Raw genomic sequence first — 16,590 nt, 5'->3', positions numbered from 1 at the left:
TTTTTTTTTAATTCATTGCTACTGTATTTTAATACATATCAACAACTTCCGACAGGGTGGGCGAGGATTGCTTCTTTTAGGGCTAGTGACCACAGCCGTGACGGGCTCTGCAAGCAGAATTCCGCAGCGGAGTCCGTCACGGTGCCCCCTCCAGAGACCCCATACTCGCCTGCGGATCCGCTGCCCGATGTCCCGCATCCTGTGCTGGCGCGCATGTGCAGTACAGCGCATGACACGCCGGCAGCATCACTCTGTCACCCACCCCTTGGGAGCTGCTTTGAAACGTCCCATGGTCTTCCTGTATCCCCCAGTGACATAGAGCAGAAAACAGGGCGGGGCGGGGGGTTGCAGAGGGGAGTGGGGGGTAGCAGCGGGGAACAGGGGGGAGCCCTCTCTCTCTCCCTCTCCCCCCCCCCCCCCCCCACTCCCCGCTGAAACCCACAGGGCACCCGAGTACTTTTCACCCAAGTAGTGAAGTACTTGAAAATCGCGGTGCTCCATTGCGAAATCGCCCTTACAGAGTACGTTCGCTCATCTCTAATAAAAATCTTAAACTCAATTACAGTACACCATCTATATATGTAAGTTGTAGTATATGTAATGTAGGTGTGAACAACTTTATCTGCCTGAAATATCCTTTTAAGTGTGTTTATCAAGTTCATGTATAATTCTATTTCTTGTCTGGGACATTGGGGGAACTATTGGAGCATAGCTGCTGCCACTAGGAGGCGACACTAAGTACAAAAAGATCTTCTTTCATTCCACCAGCCAAGCCACCCCTGCAGGCAGTGAGCTCAATTCGTTTAAGCTTAGTTGTCCGTAGGAGGTGGTGGTCTACAATTTTTCCCCTCTTCCTTCCGGTTGGAAATACAGGGTAGCACCAGATCACCCTGTTCTACCTCCAGAAGAACAGGAGGCACACACAATCCCTAATTCCTCTTAATCCTACCAGCTGTATGGTCACCTGTAATATGGAAAGCTCCTGACCGGAGCACCCTCACCAAGTAGAGTATGGAAACTTTCCTCCCATTCTCCACCTGGGACACTTTTCTGTTTCCCAATCATCCCCGAAACTCTTCTTCTCACCCATCATCCAGGACACTTTCCTCCCTACTATTCACTGTCTTGAACACATCCTTCGCTCTTTTCCGAGGTCTGGTCAGTGTTTCCTTATGTCTTGGTCAGCTGTCTGGTGAGGAGGACTTCTTTGACTTCCTCATTCTTCTTCCAACTCTTTAGGACATGTCCCTACCATAGCCTCCCCTCTTCCCCACACTTGTGCTTAGATAAGGACTCCTCTCCCGCCTTCTTCCTCTCTCCAGAGCTCCATTCGGAGTTAGCAGCACCTTCCCTGCGGGCCTGCACTTCTAATTTAGATTGTGGCTTCTCAGGCCTGCACTGGCTGAAGCCGGAGGACAGGGCTTCCTGTTGGCGCCCTGCGAGGGGCAGGATTTCCTCCCTAAAGTACATAAGCAATTGGCTAGTTCCAACTGAACGAGCGCTGTTTCAACCATACAATAAGTGAATGAGCCAACGATTATTTTTATGGCTAGATAAAATGACAAACGAAAAGTGACCGATTATTGTTTGATCATTGGCTGTGTTTAGATTGAACAATTATTATTCACTTTTGCTGGTTTGACCAACTTCTTTGAACGGTAATTGTTTAGTCTAAAAGCATCTTTAAACAGGGTAGGCTTTGTCCTTATGGGTGTTCTCTCCTCCATCTCCCCCTTCTACAGTACCCTACACCTAAGGACATAGGAATCCCTCAGACAGGGACCAAACAGCTACCCACTATGTGCCAGACAGAGTGCTTCTGTGTGATTTGTCAGCCTCTGATGTCCCCATGGTAACCTATCTTGGGACCAGTTAACTCATATTGGTGAACCCCTGCACACGTCACCCACTGCTAAGCTCTCACCAAGCTGTCAACCGGAGGGGGGGATGGCTCATTGCCCATGTCACTATCACACGATCTGTGGTGGCCAAGCTCATGCCTAGCATGTTTCTTCAGGTGATCCACCAGTGCCCACTGCCCACATCAACTGTAGATGAAGTAAATCCAGTACGCAGCAGGGGGGAAACCTTCTTCATGCTTTCAAAAAAAGTAGATGCAATACTGCTAGACTCGGCATTTGACATGATTCTGCAGTGCATGGAAGTGTAAGCCAGCCTCCTTACCCCTTCCACAGGAGAAATAAATGTATTACTCTGTATTTGACATAATAGAGTGACTGCAAGTCTAAGGCTGCCTTGCTACCCCTTTCTACAGGAGTACATCTTTTTCTGTTATGACGATGACATGATTAGGTAGTGAATGCAAATGTTAAGAGCCTCATTGTCTCCTCCACAGGAGAAAGAAGGGTATTACTACTAGACTATTTGTCTGACATGATAATGCGTGGATTGCAAGCTTAGGCCACCACATTCCCCCTCCCTAGGAGGAATAAATGCAGGACTGCTAGACTCTATTGATTACGCAGTGCTTGTAAGTATCAACCAGTCGCTGCCTTCATGCAATGGCTGTCTGTGTTACTTTTATAGGACATGGTTGCTAGCATCAGGCAGTTACATTACATCCACTATGGATGATTTACCTCTCTCTTACTGTGAGACACTGTATCTAATGTGGTCTTCAGTTCTACCTTTCATAGGACAAATAACTGCATTACAGCTAGATGCAGTATACCAGGATTACAATTGGACAGGCAGCAGGTTGTTTCATTACTTTCTTCTATGAAAGCATTACTGTCTATCGTTCTCCATCCTAAATGTATGTTAGTATTTTCGCAAACTGTCCAATATGGCCAGTCTCTATTTAATATGGCTATATAATGGTCAGAGATGTCAGTCAGCCAATATCTTTATGTCCACACAGTTATGACAAATACCAGACAACTCATTTCCTCCTTTTGCAGAACAGGTTATACTTTTAGTGCTTTACGCTAACAGGTATACTATATTGCCACAACCACCATACAGCATCAGTAACATCTCCCATAGGGGAATAGTTATGGTTAACCTCTAAGCATATACTTGTCACTCGCCTCCAGAGATAGAGCAATTGTGATTGCAGATTGCCTTCTTCTGTCAGATTTAGTATTTGACATTGATGGCAGTCAGCACTAGTATTAATCAACCATCTTCGATTCCTTCTCTAGTCAGAATATCTGCACTAGGTTGTGGGAAAAACATGACTTCAAGCCTAAGCTAACATAGTTTCTTGCAATATTCACCCTCTAGGAAGTCGCTGTCTGCATAGTTTCAACAAGCTTTGTCTGGGTAACACCAGCGAACGATTCTTAAAGCCTTCCGTTCAGTATGTTTGCCTGGTGAATGACTGCCCTCCCTTATGTCACTGTGCACCTCAAATGCTTAGGGCTAGAAACTATTCATCTCATGCTAGATGAACCTCTTCCCATTATTATCATTACAGCAACCAGCTCTCACGCTGTTTTTCTACTATGTAGAGTTGCCAATGCTGTCAGTTATGCAAGTGCCAATGAAATGTCATTCCTACCTCCTCTTAGTGTTGCTAGGCTCTAAAGAATATCATCTTGACTAGTAGGTGCCTTTTCATCACATCTAACGTCTCAGTACTTAGGTCAAGGTGTCTGGCTCCATTCTAATGGCCATCCTTGACATGTCATCACTGCACAATAAGAAATCTTCACTTTAATTGTCTTTTTTCAACTGTGGTTTCTGGCAGACTGGACACATTTGTTAGGTTCTCATCCTTCCTTGAGATCTACCTTTTTTAAAAAGCATAAAAAGTATCTCGCTCTGCAGGTACACCTTCAGCAGATTGTTGTCCCCTCTCCCCACCCCCATACGGGTGAACCTTCTCCCAAATTCGCACTCCCCCTTTTGGGAACAATTCCAACTAGGTAGCATAAATCCTGGTCCATGCTTTCTGGTTCCTTTAGCTGATCGCTTTCTAGTGGCTACTTTCCTCCCCAAGGAGAGTCTGGTCCATCCTTTCCAGTGCTTGGGTACAGATCACTCTAGAATCTCCCCTCATGCTCATCGTTTTGGAAATTTAAATCTTGCCTCTACCACTAATTCACTACATTTCCTCACTGCCTTTTCCTTGCTTGAATCTATTGAAGAACTGTACATTAATGGTCTAATTAGGCAATTCAAAAAGGACCCGCGAAGCGAAGGTCACATCAGAGTTGTCCAGCATCCCGCAGCAGATTGAGTCACACGTGGTTTCTCTCTTGGCCTGTTGTATTCAAGAAGTGGACAACTAGATGGCTAACATCTGCAGTCGAGGTCAGGACAGCTTAGAGGGTGAACACTTCTCCCCTTAGGAAGTTTTAAGGAAGTCATTTTTAACATTGATTCTGCTATAACCTTTGTTGTCCTTGGCCATTAGCAGAGGATAAATGAACATGTAGTTTTGCGTCTTTCCTTTCTCCTGCTTGTTCTTCAGCCTTGGTTGAAGGTTGAGTTCTGTCCCTTTTCTCAGTCCTCTCAGATATCAGGTATCCTCTACAAGGCATGGTTCATACCATAGGTACCTTCTAGTTTATGGATTTTCTTGGGACCTTGATCTTAGCTATGATGTTTTTCAAGAAGCCACTTGCACATGTAATCCTCTTGGCCTCCCCTCCCACTCTAAAGTCGTCCCATCTTTTTTCATGTTCAGGTGTACTGTTGTCTGCCCTGGTTTGGTTTTTGGCAGGGCATACCAGCTGAAGGCCAATAGCTAGATGCCATTCCATTAGAGCAATAGCATTTTTTTGTGAATCTGCAATGATTTTGGCCACCCTGGCACTAAGGCCACTTCCAGGGCTTCACATTTTTTGTTGTTTTAAGTTCTACTTAATGCATTCCCTCGTGGTCACATGAATCAGTAGGTGCCAGCATACTGACTACTCACCTTCTCTGTCACCCACCCCTTGGGAACTGCTTTGAAACGTCCCATGGTCTTCCTGCATCCCCCGGTGACACAGACCAGAAAACAGGATTTTTGTTACTTACTGTAAAAGCCATTTCTTGTCTCAAACATTGGGAGAAGCAGCGCCCACCCCATAATTTATTTTTCATGGGCTCTGGTTGTCTTTCCAGAATGGATCCTCAATCTTTTCTGATTTTCACATTGTACCATCTGTTTTCTTTTTACAGTCTATATTATTTGATGTCGCAGGTTAATTTGTGTTTCTCCAGTTTGTGTAAACTGATTTAGCTCAGTACCTGCAGAAGGGCCAAGGTTGGTTTGAGGAATAGAGATCAGCGAGCCTACTCGCTAAGGGCAATTGCTCGATCGAGCATTGCCCTCAGCGAGTACCTGCCCGCTCGGGAGCAAAGATTTGTCTGCCAGGGGGGAGCGGCAGGGAAGAGCGGGGAGGAACAGAGGGGAGATCTCTCTCCCTCCCCTACCAGCCCTGCTCACCGCTGCAACTCACCCGCGCCGGCAGCCGAAATTTTAGAGACGAGTGGGCAGATACTCAACTAAGCCACTACTCGCTTGAGTAGTTAGCTCGCTAGTAGTATGCTCGCTCATCTCTAGTGAGGAACTAACACTTTTTGTACTGCCGCCCGCTTGTGGCAGCAGCTATACCTCGAAAGTCTTGCTGTTCCCCCTTCCCCCTCCCCAGACCAGATGTTTGCTGGATAGAGAGGACTACTGAGCATGTGCACATAATGGGGGAGGGCAGTCGTCTTCTACTTCAGTATGCAGCCAATGGCTAACTTGTACATGACGGGGAAATGGGAGGCTTTGTAAATATATAAATTGCACGTTCGAACAGCCTTCTTTCTACAAGTCAATGTGACACGGTCTTTAAGTTTAATTAAATAAAGAAATATGAAATGTTTTCTTTAACAATTGTTTTTTTTTGTTTTTTTCCTTCTTGCCATTTCTGAAGAGAGGGAGCTCAGACCACCATCACTTTCTTCTCTGGAGAACTGCATGAAACTCTGTCAAATGATCGTGCAGGGCCTCCAACAGTTTAAATCTCCCTTTTTGCAGCTGCCATTTATTGAAGAGGATCACCTAAGACGAGTTTTCAATCACAAAAAGGTATTTTCTGAATTATTCCTGTCTTATTTAAATGTTTACTCATTGGACCATGTCTAACTGTTTAAGAAATAATTCTGAATATACAAATGAAGAAAAAACATGAATTTTTACTTTTGTAATACCAATGTGCATCTAACTAACATGGATTTTACCGAGGATTCACAGTAAAATCCACCCTGTGTGAACATAACCGTCTTGTCTAAGCATTGACTTAATGATGATCTCCTGAAAAGGCCGTTTGTATATTAGCATTTTACAACTATTAGGCTGGGTGCACACAGGGTGGATTTGCCGCGGCTTTGCCGTGCGGAATTTGGCGGCAGCAAATCTGCCCGCGGCCGCTAATCTCGGGATTAGCCAGCCATGTGGACGAGATTTCTCAGAAATCTCGTCCACACGGGACGGCCAATCCGCTGCGGCAAGTCCGTCTGAGACCGCGGCTGCATGTCTATTTACTTTTCTTTTTTGTTTATTTTCGTCGCGGCCGCGCTCTCCTCTATGGAGCGCCGACCGCAACGGAAAAGCGAGCGGCCAGGCCGCTTCAAAGCCGCCGCGGCGGTTCTCCCGGCGGTTTTTGCTGCGGCCAAACCGCGAGATTTCCGACGGGAATATGCCTTGTGTGAACCCAGCCTTTATTGCACAAAACACAAATAACAGTACAGTGTCCGGAAAACAATTCCCTTCATTGTAGCAACTGGCTGCATTTGGATTGTGTACCTGATCCTATAGATTCTTTGCCCTACCCAACCTTTGGCTGTTTGGAGTTTTTCTGCACCCAAAAAATTGACTAAAAAGTTCTGTGTACCCCCAAAAAAGTACTAAAAGCTACAGTTCATCTTGCCAAAAACAAGCCATCACACAGCCCCATCACCACTCAAATAAAGTTTGAGGTTTAGAATATCGCAATGAAAAGTATTTTTGTTTTAAAAAATCCTATAAACATAGCATGATTTTAATTGTACTTATATGTAGATGTAGAGTAAAGTTAACATCATTTTTACTGCACCATAAACACCTTAAATGCAAAACCCTGCAAAAAAAATGTTGCTGCTATTTGTTTTTCCTATTTCAACCCACATAAATTTTTTTTTTGCTTTTCAATGCCTTATATGGTACATTAAAGGGGTTGTCCCGAGGCAAAACATCAAAATTTTACATTAGCCCATTCCCCCTGTCACCCCCCCCCCCCCCCCCCCCCGGCATAAAATAGCATCTTAAACCGCTTGCTACTCACCGATGTGATGAAATATGAACATATAAAATTCTTCTGCCAAGATGGCCGCCGGTCCTTTCCCAGGGATGCACTGCGGTTTTCTCCCATGGTGCACCGCGGGTCTTCTCCCATGGTGCACCATGGGCTCTGTGCGGTCCATTGCCGATTCCAGCCTCCTGATTGGCACACGTGACGGGGCGGAGCTACGATGACGACGCGGTGACCAGCTCTCCGGCACGAGCGGCCCCATTCACCAGGCAGAAGCACGGACTGCGCAAGCACGTCTAAAAACGCCAGAAGACATCGGAATTAGACGGAGCCATGGAGACGGGGACGCCAGCAACGGAGCAGGTAAGTGAATAACTTCTGTATGGCTCATATTTAATGCACGATGTACATTACAAAGTATGTATAACCCCACTTGCTGCCGCGAGACAACCTCTTTAAATAGCACCATTAACATATACTATAGGAAAAAGTAAAAAAAAAAAGATATGGGTCTTGAAGGGCGAGGATTGAAAAAACAAAAAAAAACAAAATTGACTGGTAGTTAAAAAAAAAAAAAAAAAAAAAAAAGTGCTTGTCGTATTTCAGGATGGATAAATAGATAGATATAAATATGTATGTGTATATGTGTGCACTACTTCTAATGTGTATCACTGTATCTCAACGCCCCTTTACAATTATTTTCATATCACAGCAGTTGTTGCACATCTCAAAATGTCCTTTTTATTCTCAATGCTTCTTAAGGCCTCATGTTCACGGGTGGGTCGGATTCTGCCTGCAGGATCCTGCAGCGGGAACCGACCTTTTCCGCGGCCATGGACATTTCCTTCCATGTCCGGATCCTGTGTGGGTCTTCTCTGTCCCGGACGGATCTTCTTTCTTCTGCACGGCATATGCCGTGAATTGTGAAGCAGAATTGTTGTAAATTATTATGTGGAAAATGTTATTCTTTACTGCCTGTGCATCTTTATATAATACAGCTGCAAAAAAATCTGAAGATAGACCTGTTTGTTTTTTTTCTATCACTTTGATTCATAGTTTAAAGTCAAGACCATTCGGGACCTGGTCAGTATGAAGGAGTCAGATCGTCGCCTGCTCTTGAGCTTCCTGGAGGATAGCAGTTATGAGGAGTTGGTATCAGTTCTTGGTAGTTTTCCACATGTTACAATGGAAGTAAAACCACAAGGTACACAAGACTTCTCCTTTTCTTACATTTTGCATCTGTTTGACGCCTCCATTTCTATTTTCGAAATCTGGGATTGTAATTAGCTGACAAGCTTATGAATTTAGTTTGAATGAATAACCATGTTTTTCTGTTCATTCAATGAATACGCCATTTTCAAGACCTGCGTTTGCTTTTTAACCTCAAACTATAACCTTTTGCTGACTATATCCCGATTACACAACTGTTCGCTTTGTTACAATGTGTCAGTGTGGGCAGTCTTCTCTGTGGTAAACACAGAAGCAGTACAAGTCCGATCCGCAACAACCGGCTGAAAACTCTGATTTTCTGTAACAAACTCAGCCATTGCATGAGCAAGACAAAACCTCACATCAAGTCAGTCGTATGAAAAAATACAAAGGCTGAAGGGTGTACATATATACGCCCAAAAGCATCAAGGTGTTAAATGGCACTGCTGCTAGCTCAATATCTTTAAACTATATATACTGTGTAACCATATAGAACACTAACTCCTGACGTGCTGGCCCAGCGCTTCAGCAGGGGAAATCCTGCATGCAGTTTTCCTGTTCTGACAAGTCTACAGAGAAGAATAGTGATGAATAACACAGGATTTACACATGCTTGACTACCAAGCAGTGGAAATGAATTGTAACTAGAAAGTTTGAATGGTATTTTTATATGTTGGTTTACTGACAAACTTGGCAACTTTGGTAAATGAGTGTATCTGATAGGAATCTAGAAAACGCCTATTAATGTTAGACTGGGAATATCCCTTTAACTCCACCTTTAATTTACAGTACTTTGTCGTAAAATCGATAAACATTAGAGATGAGCGAACGTGCTCGGCTACGCCCCTTTTTCGCCCGAATACCGCGATTTTTGAGTACTTCCGTACTCGGGCGAAAAAATTCGGGGGTCGCCGTGGCGGCGCGGGGGGTTGCAGCGGGGAGTGGGGGGGAGAGGGAGAGAGGGAGGGCTCCCCCCTGTTCCCCGCTGCTACCCCCCACGCCGCCACGCCTCTCCCCGCCCCCCGGCGCACCCGAGTACTTTTCACCCGAGTAGTGAAGTACTCGAAAATCGCGGTATTCGGGCGAAAAAGGGGCGTGGCCGAGCACGTTCGCTCATCTCTTATAAACATTTCAAAAGAATATTTTGGAGCTTAGTGAATTTTAAGCTATAGGACATAGTAAGTATGGAATTTCCCATTTCAAAAGCCTATCGCATACTATTTTGTTGTTCCGTCTACCATAATGCATCATCAGAGCACTTCCTACTTTACAATTTCCCTATGAGTATAGCCTTTTTAACATTTCTGGGATGAGTTTATTTCAAGTATTCTGACATATCTATGAATTTAACGTTCACAGCATAGTTTTATCAGGTGGTCGTTCTGTATCTGCATATTGTGGCAGATGCAGCTAGTGGAACGATCACTACAACACATCGTAAACCAATTGTGGGAACACGATTCTTCATGGTGAATTGTGTCCTCCCAGACACGTTAAAAGGGTGATCCCTGTGGGGCAATTGTCAAGACCTTGATCTGCGTGGAGTGCTAAAACTTTTCCTTCATCTTCCCTAAAGTGTTTCAGAAAGTAGTATAACTTTTCTTAATGCAACGATTAAAGAGGTTTACTTGGACTTTTTTTTTTTTTTTATTGATGAGCTATCCTTAAGATAGGTCCTCAATATCGTATGGGTTGGTGTCCAGCATCTCTTTCCAATTATTTGTTTTCAGGAGCCGCAGTGCCCTGGAACTAGCACAGTTCCATAGGTTGTGAAGTGTCCCAGAATGGTACTGCAATCTCCGTCCAACTCGCTTTAATTCACTTTGCACTTGGATAGAAATTAGATTTGCAGTACAACGCACGGCCACTGCACAATGCACAGGAGCTGCTGCAAACTGCTGATTGCTATGGGTGCTGGGTGTCAGACCCCCACCAATCTGATATTGATGACCTGTCCTTAAAGATAAGTTAAGTCCTGTAATATCCCTTTAAGCCTTATTTACATGACACTTGACATTTTCTGCAACAATTTCAACTTAAAAGATAGTCCACATGGTATGCAGTATTACAGCACTGTGCTCATATTTTTATAGTGCTAGATGATGAAGACAGCAACAACATTACAGTGGGCTCTCTCGTTACTGTCCTTGTCACTCTAAAAAGACAGACAATGGCGGTAAGTATGATTGTAATAATGACATCCTAAACTAATTTCTTTTAGTAATGCAGAGTTTGGATTATTTGCACAAGTATTTATTAATTTTTTACACCATTAAGTGTATTCTGAAAAAAGTTTAGACTTAATTGTTATTTCTTTCACAACAGGAAGTGTTTGAGAAGGAACAGTCTGCTTGCTCTGCTGAAGACCAGCCTGTTGAAGAAGGGGTATGTGTAGTGTTGCTGCCTCACCTATTAACCCCTTGAGTGGCGGGTTTCCTACCACCCTGTCGTGCCCACCAGGGCAGGTTTTTTAAATGGTCTAATCATTGAATTTCAACTAATTTTGCAATTGCGTTCCAAGAGCCATAACTTTTTCATTTTTCCATTGACCAGGCCATATGAGGGCTTGTTTTTTGTTGGACAAGTTGTACTTTTTGATGGCATCATTTTTGGGTATATATAATGTATTGCATAACCTTTGTAAAAACATTTGTAGGGAGATTGGGGGGAAAAAAAGAAATTCTGCCATTTTGTTTTTTGGATTTCATTTTTACGGCGTTCAACATGCAGAATAAATAATGTGATATCATTATTCTGAGTCACATGATCCCGGCGATACCAAGTTTATACAGTTTTTATGTTTCGGGGAGGAAAAAAAGAAATGGGGGAAAAAAGGGGCCATGTCATTAAGGGGTTAAATAATGTACCAACTTCCTTCTCTGGGTCATTACGACGCAGGGATACCACATGTGGGATTTTATTTTACATTTTTTACAAAGTAAAGGGAGACAAGTGTTTTTATTATTTTTTTTATATAATTTTTTTACTTTTTTTTATTTTTTTTTTTATTTGTCCCTTTAGGGGACTTCCACAGGGACCCATCAGGACCCCCTGATCACTTTCCGGGGGTCTGATGGTGACAGCCCTTTACATGCTGCAGTGACAGCCCTTTACATGCTGCAGTCACATAGACTGCAGCATGTAAAGGGTTAACACAGCAGAGATCAGAGGTTTTCTCTGATCTCTGCTGTAAGAGCTGGTGCCTGCTTGTCCTCTGACAGCCAAGCACCAGCTCTACCTGCAACAGAGACCATCGGCTTGCTTCTGACAAGCCGATGGTCTCTATAGCAACCTGTATACAAAGCAGGACATTAGAAGCAGGAGATTGCCGGCATATCGGCAATATCTTCCTGCTTCTCAATGTCCTGCTTTGTTCTCCGTGGGACTGTGCAGGCAGAACACACTGTCACAGCTTGTGGCATTGTGCTCTGCAGCTCCCATAGTGATACATAGCCCGGAAATCTTCCGGGCTATATCACTATCGGCAGTGGAGCTCGTCCCGGAAAATTTCCGGGCGTGCCACTCAAGGGGTTAAATGGTACAAGTATCAAAGCTTATTTTTATTGCCCACTGGGAGTGTTATAGAAATCCAGAATAGGTACTCTGAAGTAGGAGCTGTCCTGTGATTATACAGCTAGTTTGACAGTTGAAATAAGGTGATGTTTAGATGGTAAGGAAAATGTATTTCCTGTGAATAGTAATTGTTCAAGTTCTCTGGATATTGGTGGAGTTCCCATGGTCCTGGAGATGTCATTTGTGACCGATTTTAAAATGTCACTAATCCCTAAGCTCTGAAATGAATGACAAAAAGCAAACCTATATGTTTGAAGTAGCTTCAGCAGTCTCCTTACCCCTTCAAGATCAGAGATTTTTTTTCTTTTTTTCTTTAAATTTTTTTCATCCTAGCTTTCGAAGAGCCATATTTTTTTCCATTAAAAGAAGTATTTTTGAACTTAATTTTTTAAAATAACTTTAAATATTTTATTCAACCTTTTGGTTTTACATTTTTATTTAGTGGACTTCGAACGTACAATCATTTCATCCCTTGTACTATATACTGCAGTGCTTCAGTATTGCAGTATATAGCAATTTCGATGTTGTTGATCCCTAGGATCCTTCACTAGGCTTCATGCTACTATGCTACCCTATTACCACTATCACACTGGGGACAGGAGGGCAATAGACCACGGAAGTTACTGCCAACTGTGAAAAAAGAGCTTTTTCGTACCTTACCCTATTTCAGTAATTCTGTTTTAGCTTCTGGAAGGGATTTTCCAGAATTTTACATTGATACCCTACCTATTAGGGTTAGCAGCATCTTAACTTGAGTACCTGATACGATCTTCATATCTACAGCTATGCCTTTTCTTTGAGAGGAACAACCCTCTGAAGGAATTTTTGTTTTTTTTACATCTATGGCCATCTTAAAGGATTATTCCCATCTTAGTAATGATAGATCTCTAACAATGAGGAGGCCATCCGTCTTTCCTTTCCCACTGGTGTCCCATCCACCAGCTATGCAGTGACGGTAGCACAGCTCTATTCAAGTGAATGAAGCCGGCTGCAGTTCCCAGCAGAGTAGTTGGGAGCGCCACTGTGCAGGAAAAAACCTGGAGTCTGTGTTATATCCTTTTCACTCACTTAATTGGTGGGGGTCCCTCAATGGTCATAAAGTAATGGTGTATACTAGTAATATGTCATTACGTTGTCGTTACAAGATGGGAATAACCAGCTCAGGGCGTGGGAAGAAGGGGAAAAGATGAAATGAATGATTTCTGGAAAATTTAGAGAGCAGGCAAGATGGAAAGTTTGCTGCTGTTTTTTTTTTTTTTTTTTTTTTGAGCATTCCTGTACATGTCAGTTTGTTACTTCAGACTGCCATATTTATGTATAGCTGTACTACTATTGTGACTTCCTTCTATGCAGGATCTGCTATGACCTATTTAATGAAACTGTTTTTCTTTCTATCAAACTAGAATGGGTCTGTCAGTTTTTTTGTTTTGCTGAAAGAAAAATGCAGCACGCTATGCTTTTCTGACAGTAAAAAGATAATCTGATGAAAGGAACTAGCGGAGTATGAATACAGCCTAAGTGAAAAACGGAAAGTGGGCAGAGCAAAAACTTCTCTTTTTCTGTTTTATTTACAGCAAGTGGAAGGTAACAAAATAAAGAACAAAGGCTGGCAGCAGAAAAATAAAACTACAAAGAAGTCTTCCAAATCTAAAAAGAAAAAACCACTAAAAAAGAAGCCCGCACCCCCACCTTTATCACAGCAGAAACCAGGAAAGCCGAAGCAAGGCAATGATACAACTGCAAACGTGAGCATTTTCTTGGCATTTCTTACATTGCACCTTAGATAGTCATGGGCTGTATTATCAGAATATAGGAACCTTACAGTGTAGGAGGATGACTCTTACTAGTAGTATGTACAGAGCAAAACCACCCACATGGGTTTTTTTTTTTTTTGGGTTTTTTTTATAGCTGTTGTAACGGACAATTTTTAAAGGGCTTGTCCAGGGTAAAAAATACATGGCTACTTTTCTTACAAACACAGCACCACCCTTGTCTGCGGGTTGTGTCTAGTATTGCAGCTCAGCTACTTTTTACTTCAGTGGAGCTAGGTGCAATACCACACACACCCCTATCGACAAGGGTGGCGCTGTGTTTGGAAGAAGGCAGCCATGTTTTTCTGACCCTGGACAAGCCCTTTAAAGGTTTTTTTAAGATGTAGCCAATTAACACCTTAAGGATGTAGACATTATTTTAAATTTTGTTTTTATTTTCTCCTCCCTATTTTCAAAAAAAAATCATGACTTATTTTTCTGGCTTCGTAGCAGTCCGTGGGCTTGTTTTTTGCAAGCGTTTGTTGTATTTTTCAATGGTACTATTTATTGTACCATATACAGTAATGAAAAACTTTTTAAAATTTCTAAGCAGAGTGAAATGGAAAATAATACAAATTTAGACATCTTTGGGACAGTCTTGTTTTTACGGTGTACACACTACAGCAAAAATGTATATCCTTTTATTCAGTGGGTCAATACAGTTGCAATAATAAATCTACTTACAATTTTTTTTTTGCTGTAATACTTACAAAAAAAAATCTTTAAGAATTTCTGCTACCATTTTCTGACCGCCATGCAGGATAAATAATGCATTATTTTGATAAATCGGACATTGTGATATCAAAGGTGTTTGGGTTATCTTTTTTTGTTTTGATTTTATTGTATATGGGGAAAGGGGTTTTCTAAATTTTAAGAATTTTCCATTTTTTAAAATAAACTCTTCACTTATTTTGCCTTACTTTTTTCTTTTCATTTTTTTTTGTTTTGTCCCCTCAGTCGTACTGACCCACAGAAAAAATTGTAGCGTGTCATTTATGCTGCATAATTAACACTTAAAAAAAAATAATCTATGGCAGAATTGATGTGTTTTCTCTCTCTACAATCATAAAAAAATCCGAAATAGAAAGAGCTCAGATGATGAGTTGGCCATATTCATAACGTTATATATTACATTACTGCAGCTATGAACAATACAGAAATTAATTATTACTTGAAATAAAATGTTTATTAAGTTAATTTTGACTATTTGTTTTTTCACTAAAAGATTATATAGGCTAATGACAAATTTATTCTTTTGACCGCGTTTATATAGGAATTCTGGCCGGCCAGCTGCCCAGCATACGGCCATATCGCCGATTATCGTAACAAACTAATCGGATTTTTATTCGGCATCCCCAAATTAGTAAAACTACCAATTTTGGCCATTAAATTTGTAAATTTCACTGTTGTCCAACTTTTGAAGTATGCTTGCCCACTGTGTGTTGGTAAGAATTAAGTCCAAGATAGCGGATCTCTGAAGCCTTAATCTCTGTGGAGATGAATGTTTTCCTAACCTACAACTCAACACCTCCTCCCCTTTTTTTAGGTCTGTTTCTTATAAATAAGTTGTTTTCTTTAAGCCTTGTATTCCAATCGTGTATCATTCCACCAAGTTTCCGGGATGCCTATGACATCATATTTCTCTTTTTGTGTTAGGAGCTCCAATTCTCCTTGTTTGTTTTCCATGCTCTGTGCATTTGTATAAAAACATTTTAGTTTGTGATCGGTGTCTCTTGCTCCTCTACTTCTGAATTTTTTGTTTTTTTTTCTTTCTTTCCACCTCTAATAGTGAGGTTCTCAAATGTATTACCAAGCTGTATATTTTACTTGGCCTTTCACTTCCCTTCCCATATTGTTCTAGTTGAAATGCTGATTGTAGCCAGAACCTGGAAATGCCATAGCCACTGAACTGTTAGAAGGTCAGGTGCCAGCTGCAATCGGTGTAGCTCTGCCTCTGTTTTGCAGGGGAGAAACGCTCATGTAAAAGTACCAAAAGGACTCATTCATACGGGCGTATTTCTGTCCGTGAACACGCGACATATTCATAAACCAAAAATCACCTAGCCCCTGCGTATTTTGGCTCTTCTGTGGGGTTTTTGTTGCGCACTTAAATATGTGTAATATTCACCAAAATAGGACATACTGTATATTTTTTCACGTGACCAAGAAAAGTGGGAAAAATTTGTAAATGTACAAGAACCCATTGCTATCAATGGGTTCTATATACTCCATGTCACACATGTAAAAAAAAATGTGCATAATACAGAATGCATTTACACCCATGTGATTGAGCCCTTAGGCCTCATGACCACAGGGAAAATCAGGCCCGCTACGGATTCTCCAGGGGGAATCCGTAGCGGGTCCCTCCTGCCCCGCGGACATGAGCGCTTAAAATAATTAACTCACCTCTCGCCCGCTCCGGATCTTCCCTTTGCCGCGGCTTCTTCTTCTCTTTGTCGCGGCCGGATCTTCTTTCTTCGGCTCGGCGGATGCGCACGGCACGTCGGTTGCGTGCCGCGCGCATGCGCCGGCCCGAAGAAAAAAAGATCCGGCCGCGACGGAGAGAAGATGTAGCTGCGAAGAAGGGAAGATCCAGAGCAGGTGAGTATATTCCGATTTTGGTCCCCCGCGGATCCGGACGGCTTCCATAGGCTTCAATAGAAGCCTGCGGGAGCCGTCGGCGTAGGAGACCCACACGAAAATGGAGCATGGTCCATTTTTTTTTCATGCTCCATTTTTAAAAAAATCACTTTTATTGACCATCC

General features: G+C 42.5%; 1 protein-coding gene across 1 annotated transcript in view; it reads left to right on the top strand.

The window, feature by feature from the left end:
• The window catches only part of SEC63 (SEC63 homolog, protein translocation regulator), a 67,174-nt gene that overhangs the window by 31,928 nt on the left and 18,656 nt on the right, over positions 1 to 16,590 (top strand). Inside the window, exons 12-16 of the mRNA XM_066607421.1 lie at positions 5,877 to 6,031; positions 8,289 to 8,436; positions 10,535 to 10,617; positions 10,767 to 10,826; positions 13,589 to 13,759. Coding sequence (XP_066463518.1) covers positions 5,877 to 6,031; positions 8,289 to 8,436; positions 10,535 to 10,617; positions 10,767 to 10,826; positions 13,589 to 13,759 — 617 coding nt within the window. The remainder of the gene's footprint in view (positions 1 to 5,876; positions 6,032 to 8,288; positions 8,437 to 10,534; positions 10,618 to 10,766; positions 10,827 to 13,588; positions 13,760 to 16,590) is intronic.

This window comes from Eleutherodactylus coqui, chromosome 1, assembly GCF_035609145.1.
Source record: "Eleutherodactylus coqui strain aEleCoq1 chromosome 1, aEleCoq1.hap1, whole genome shotgun sequence".
NCBI classification, from domain to species: Eukaryota; Metazoa; Chordata; class Amphibia; order Anura; family Eleutherodactylidae; genus Eleutherodactylus; species Eleutherodactylus coqui.
This window is presented reverse-complemented; position numbering and strand designations above follow the sequence as displayed.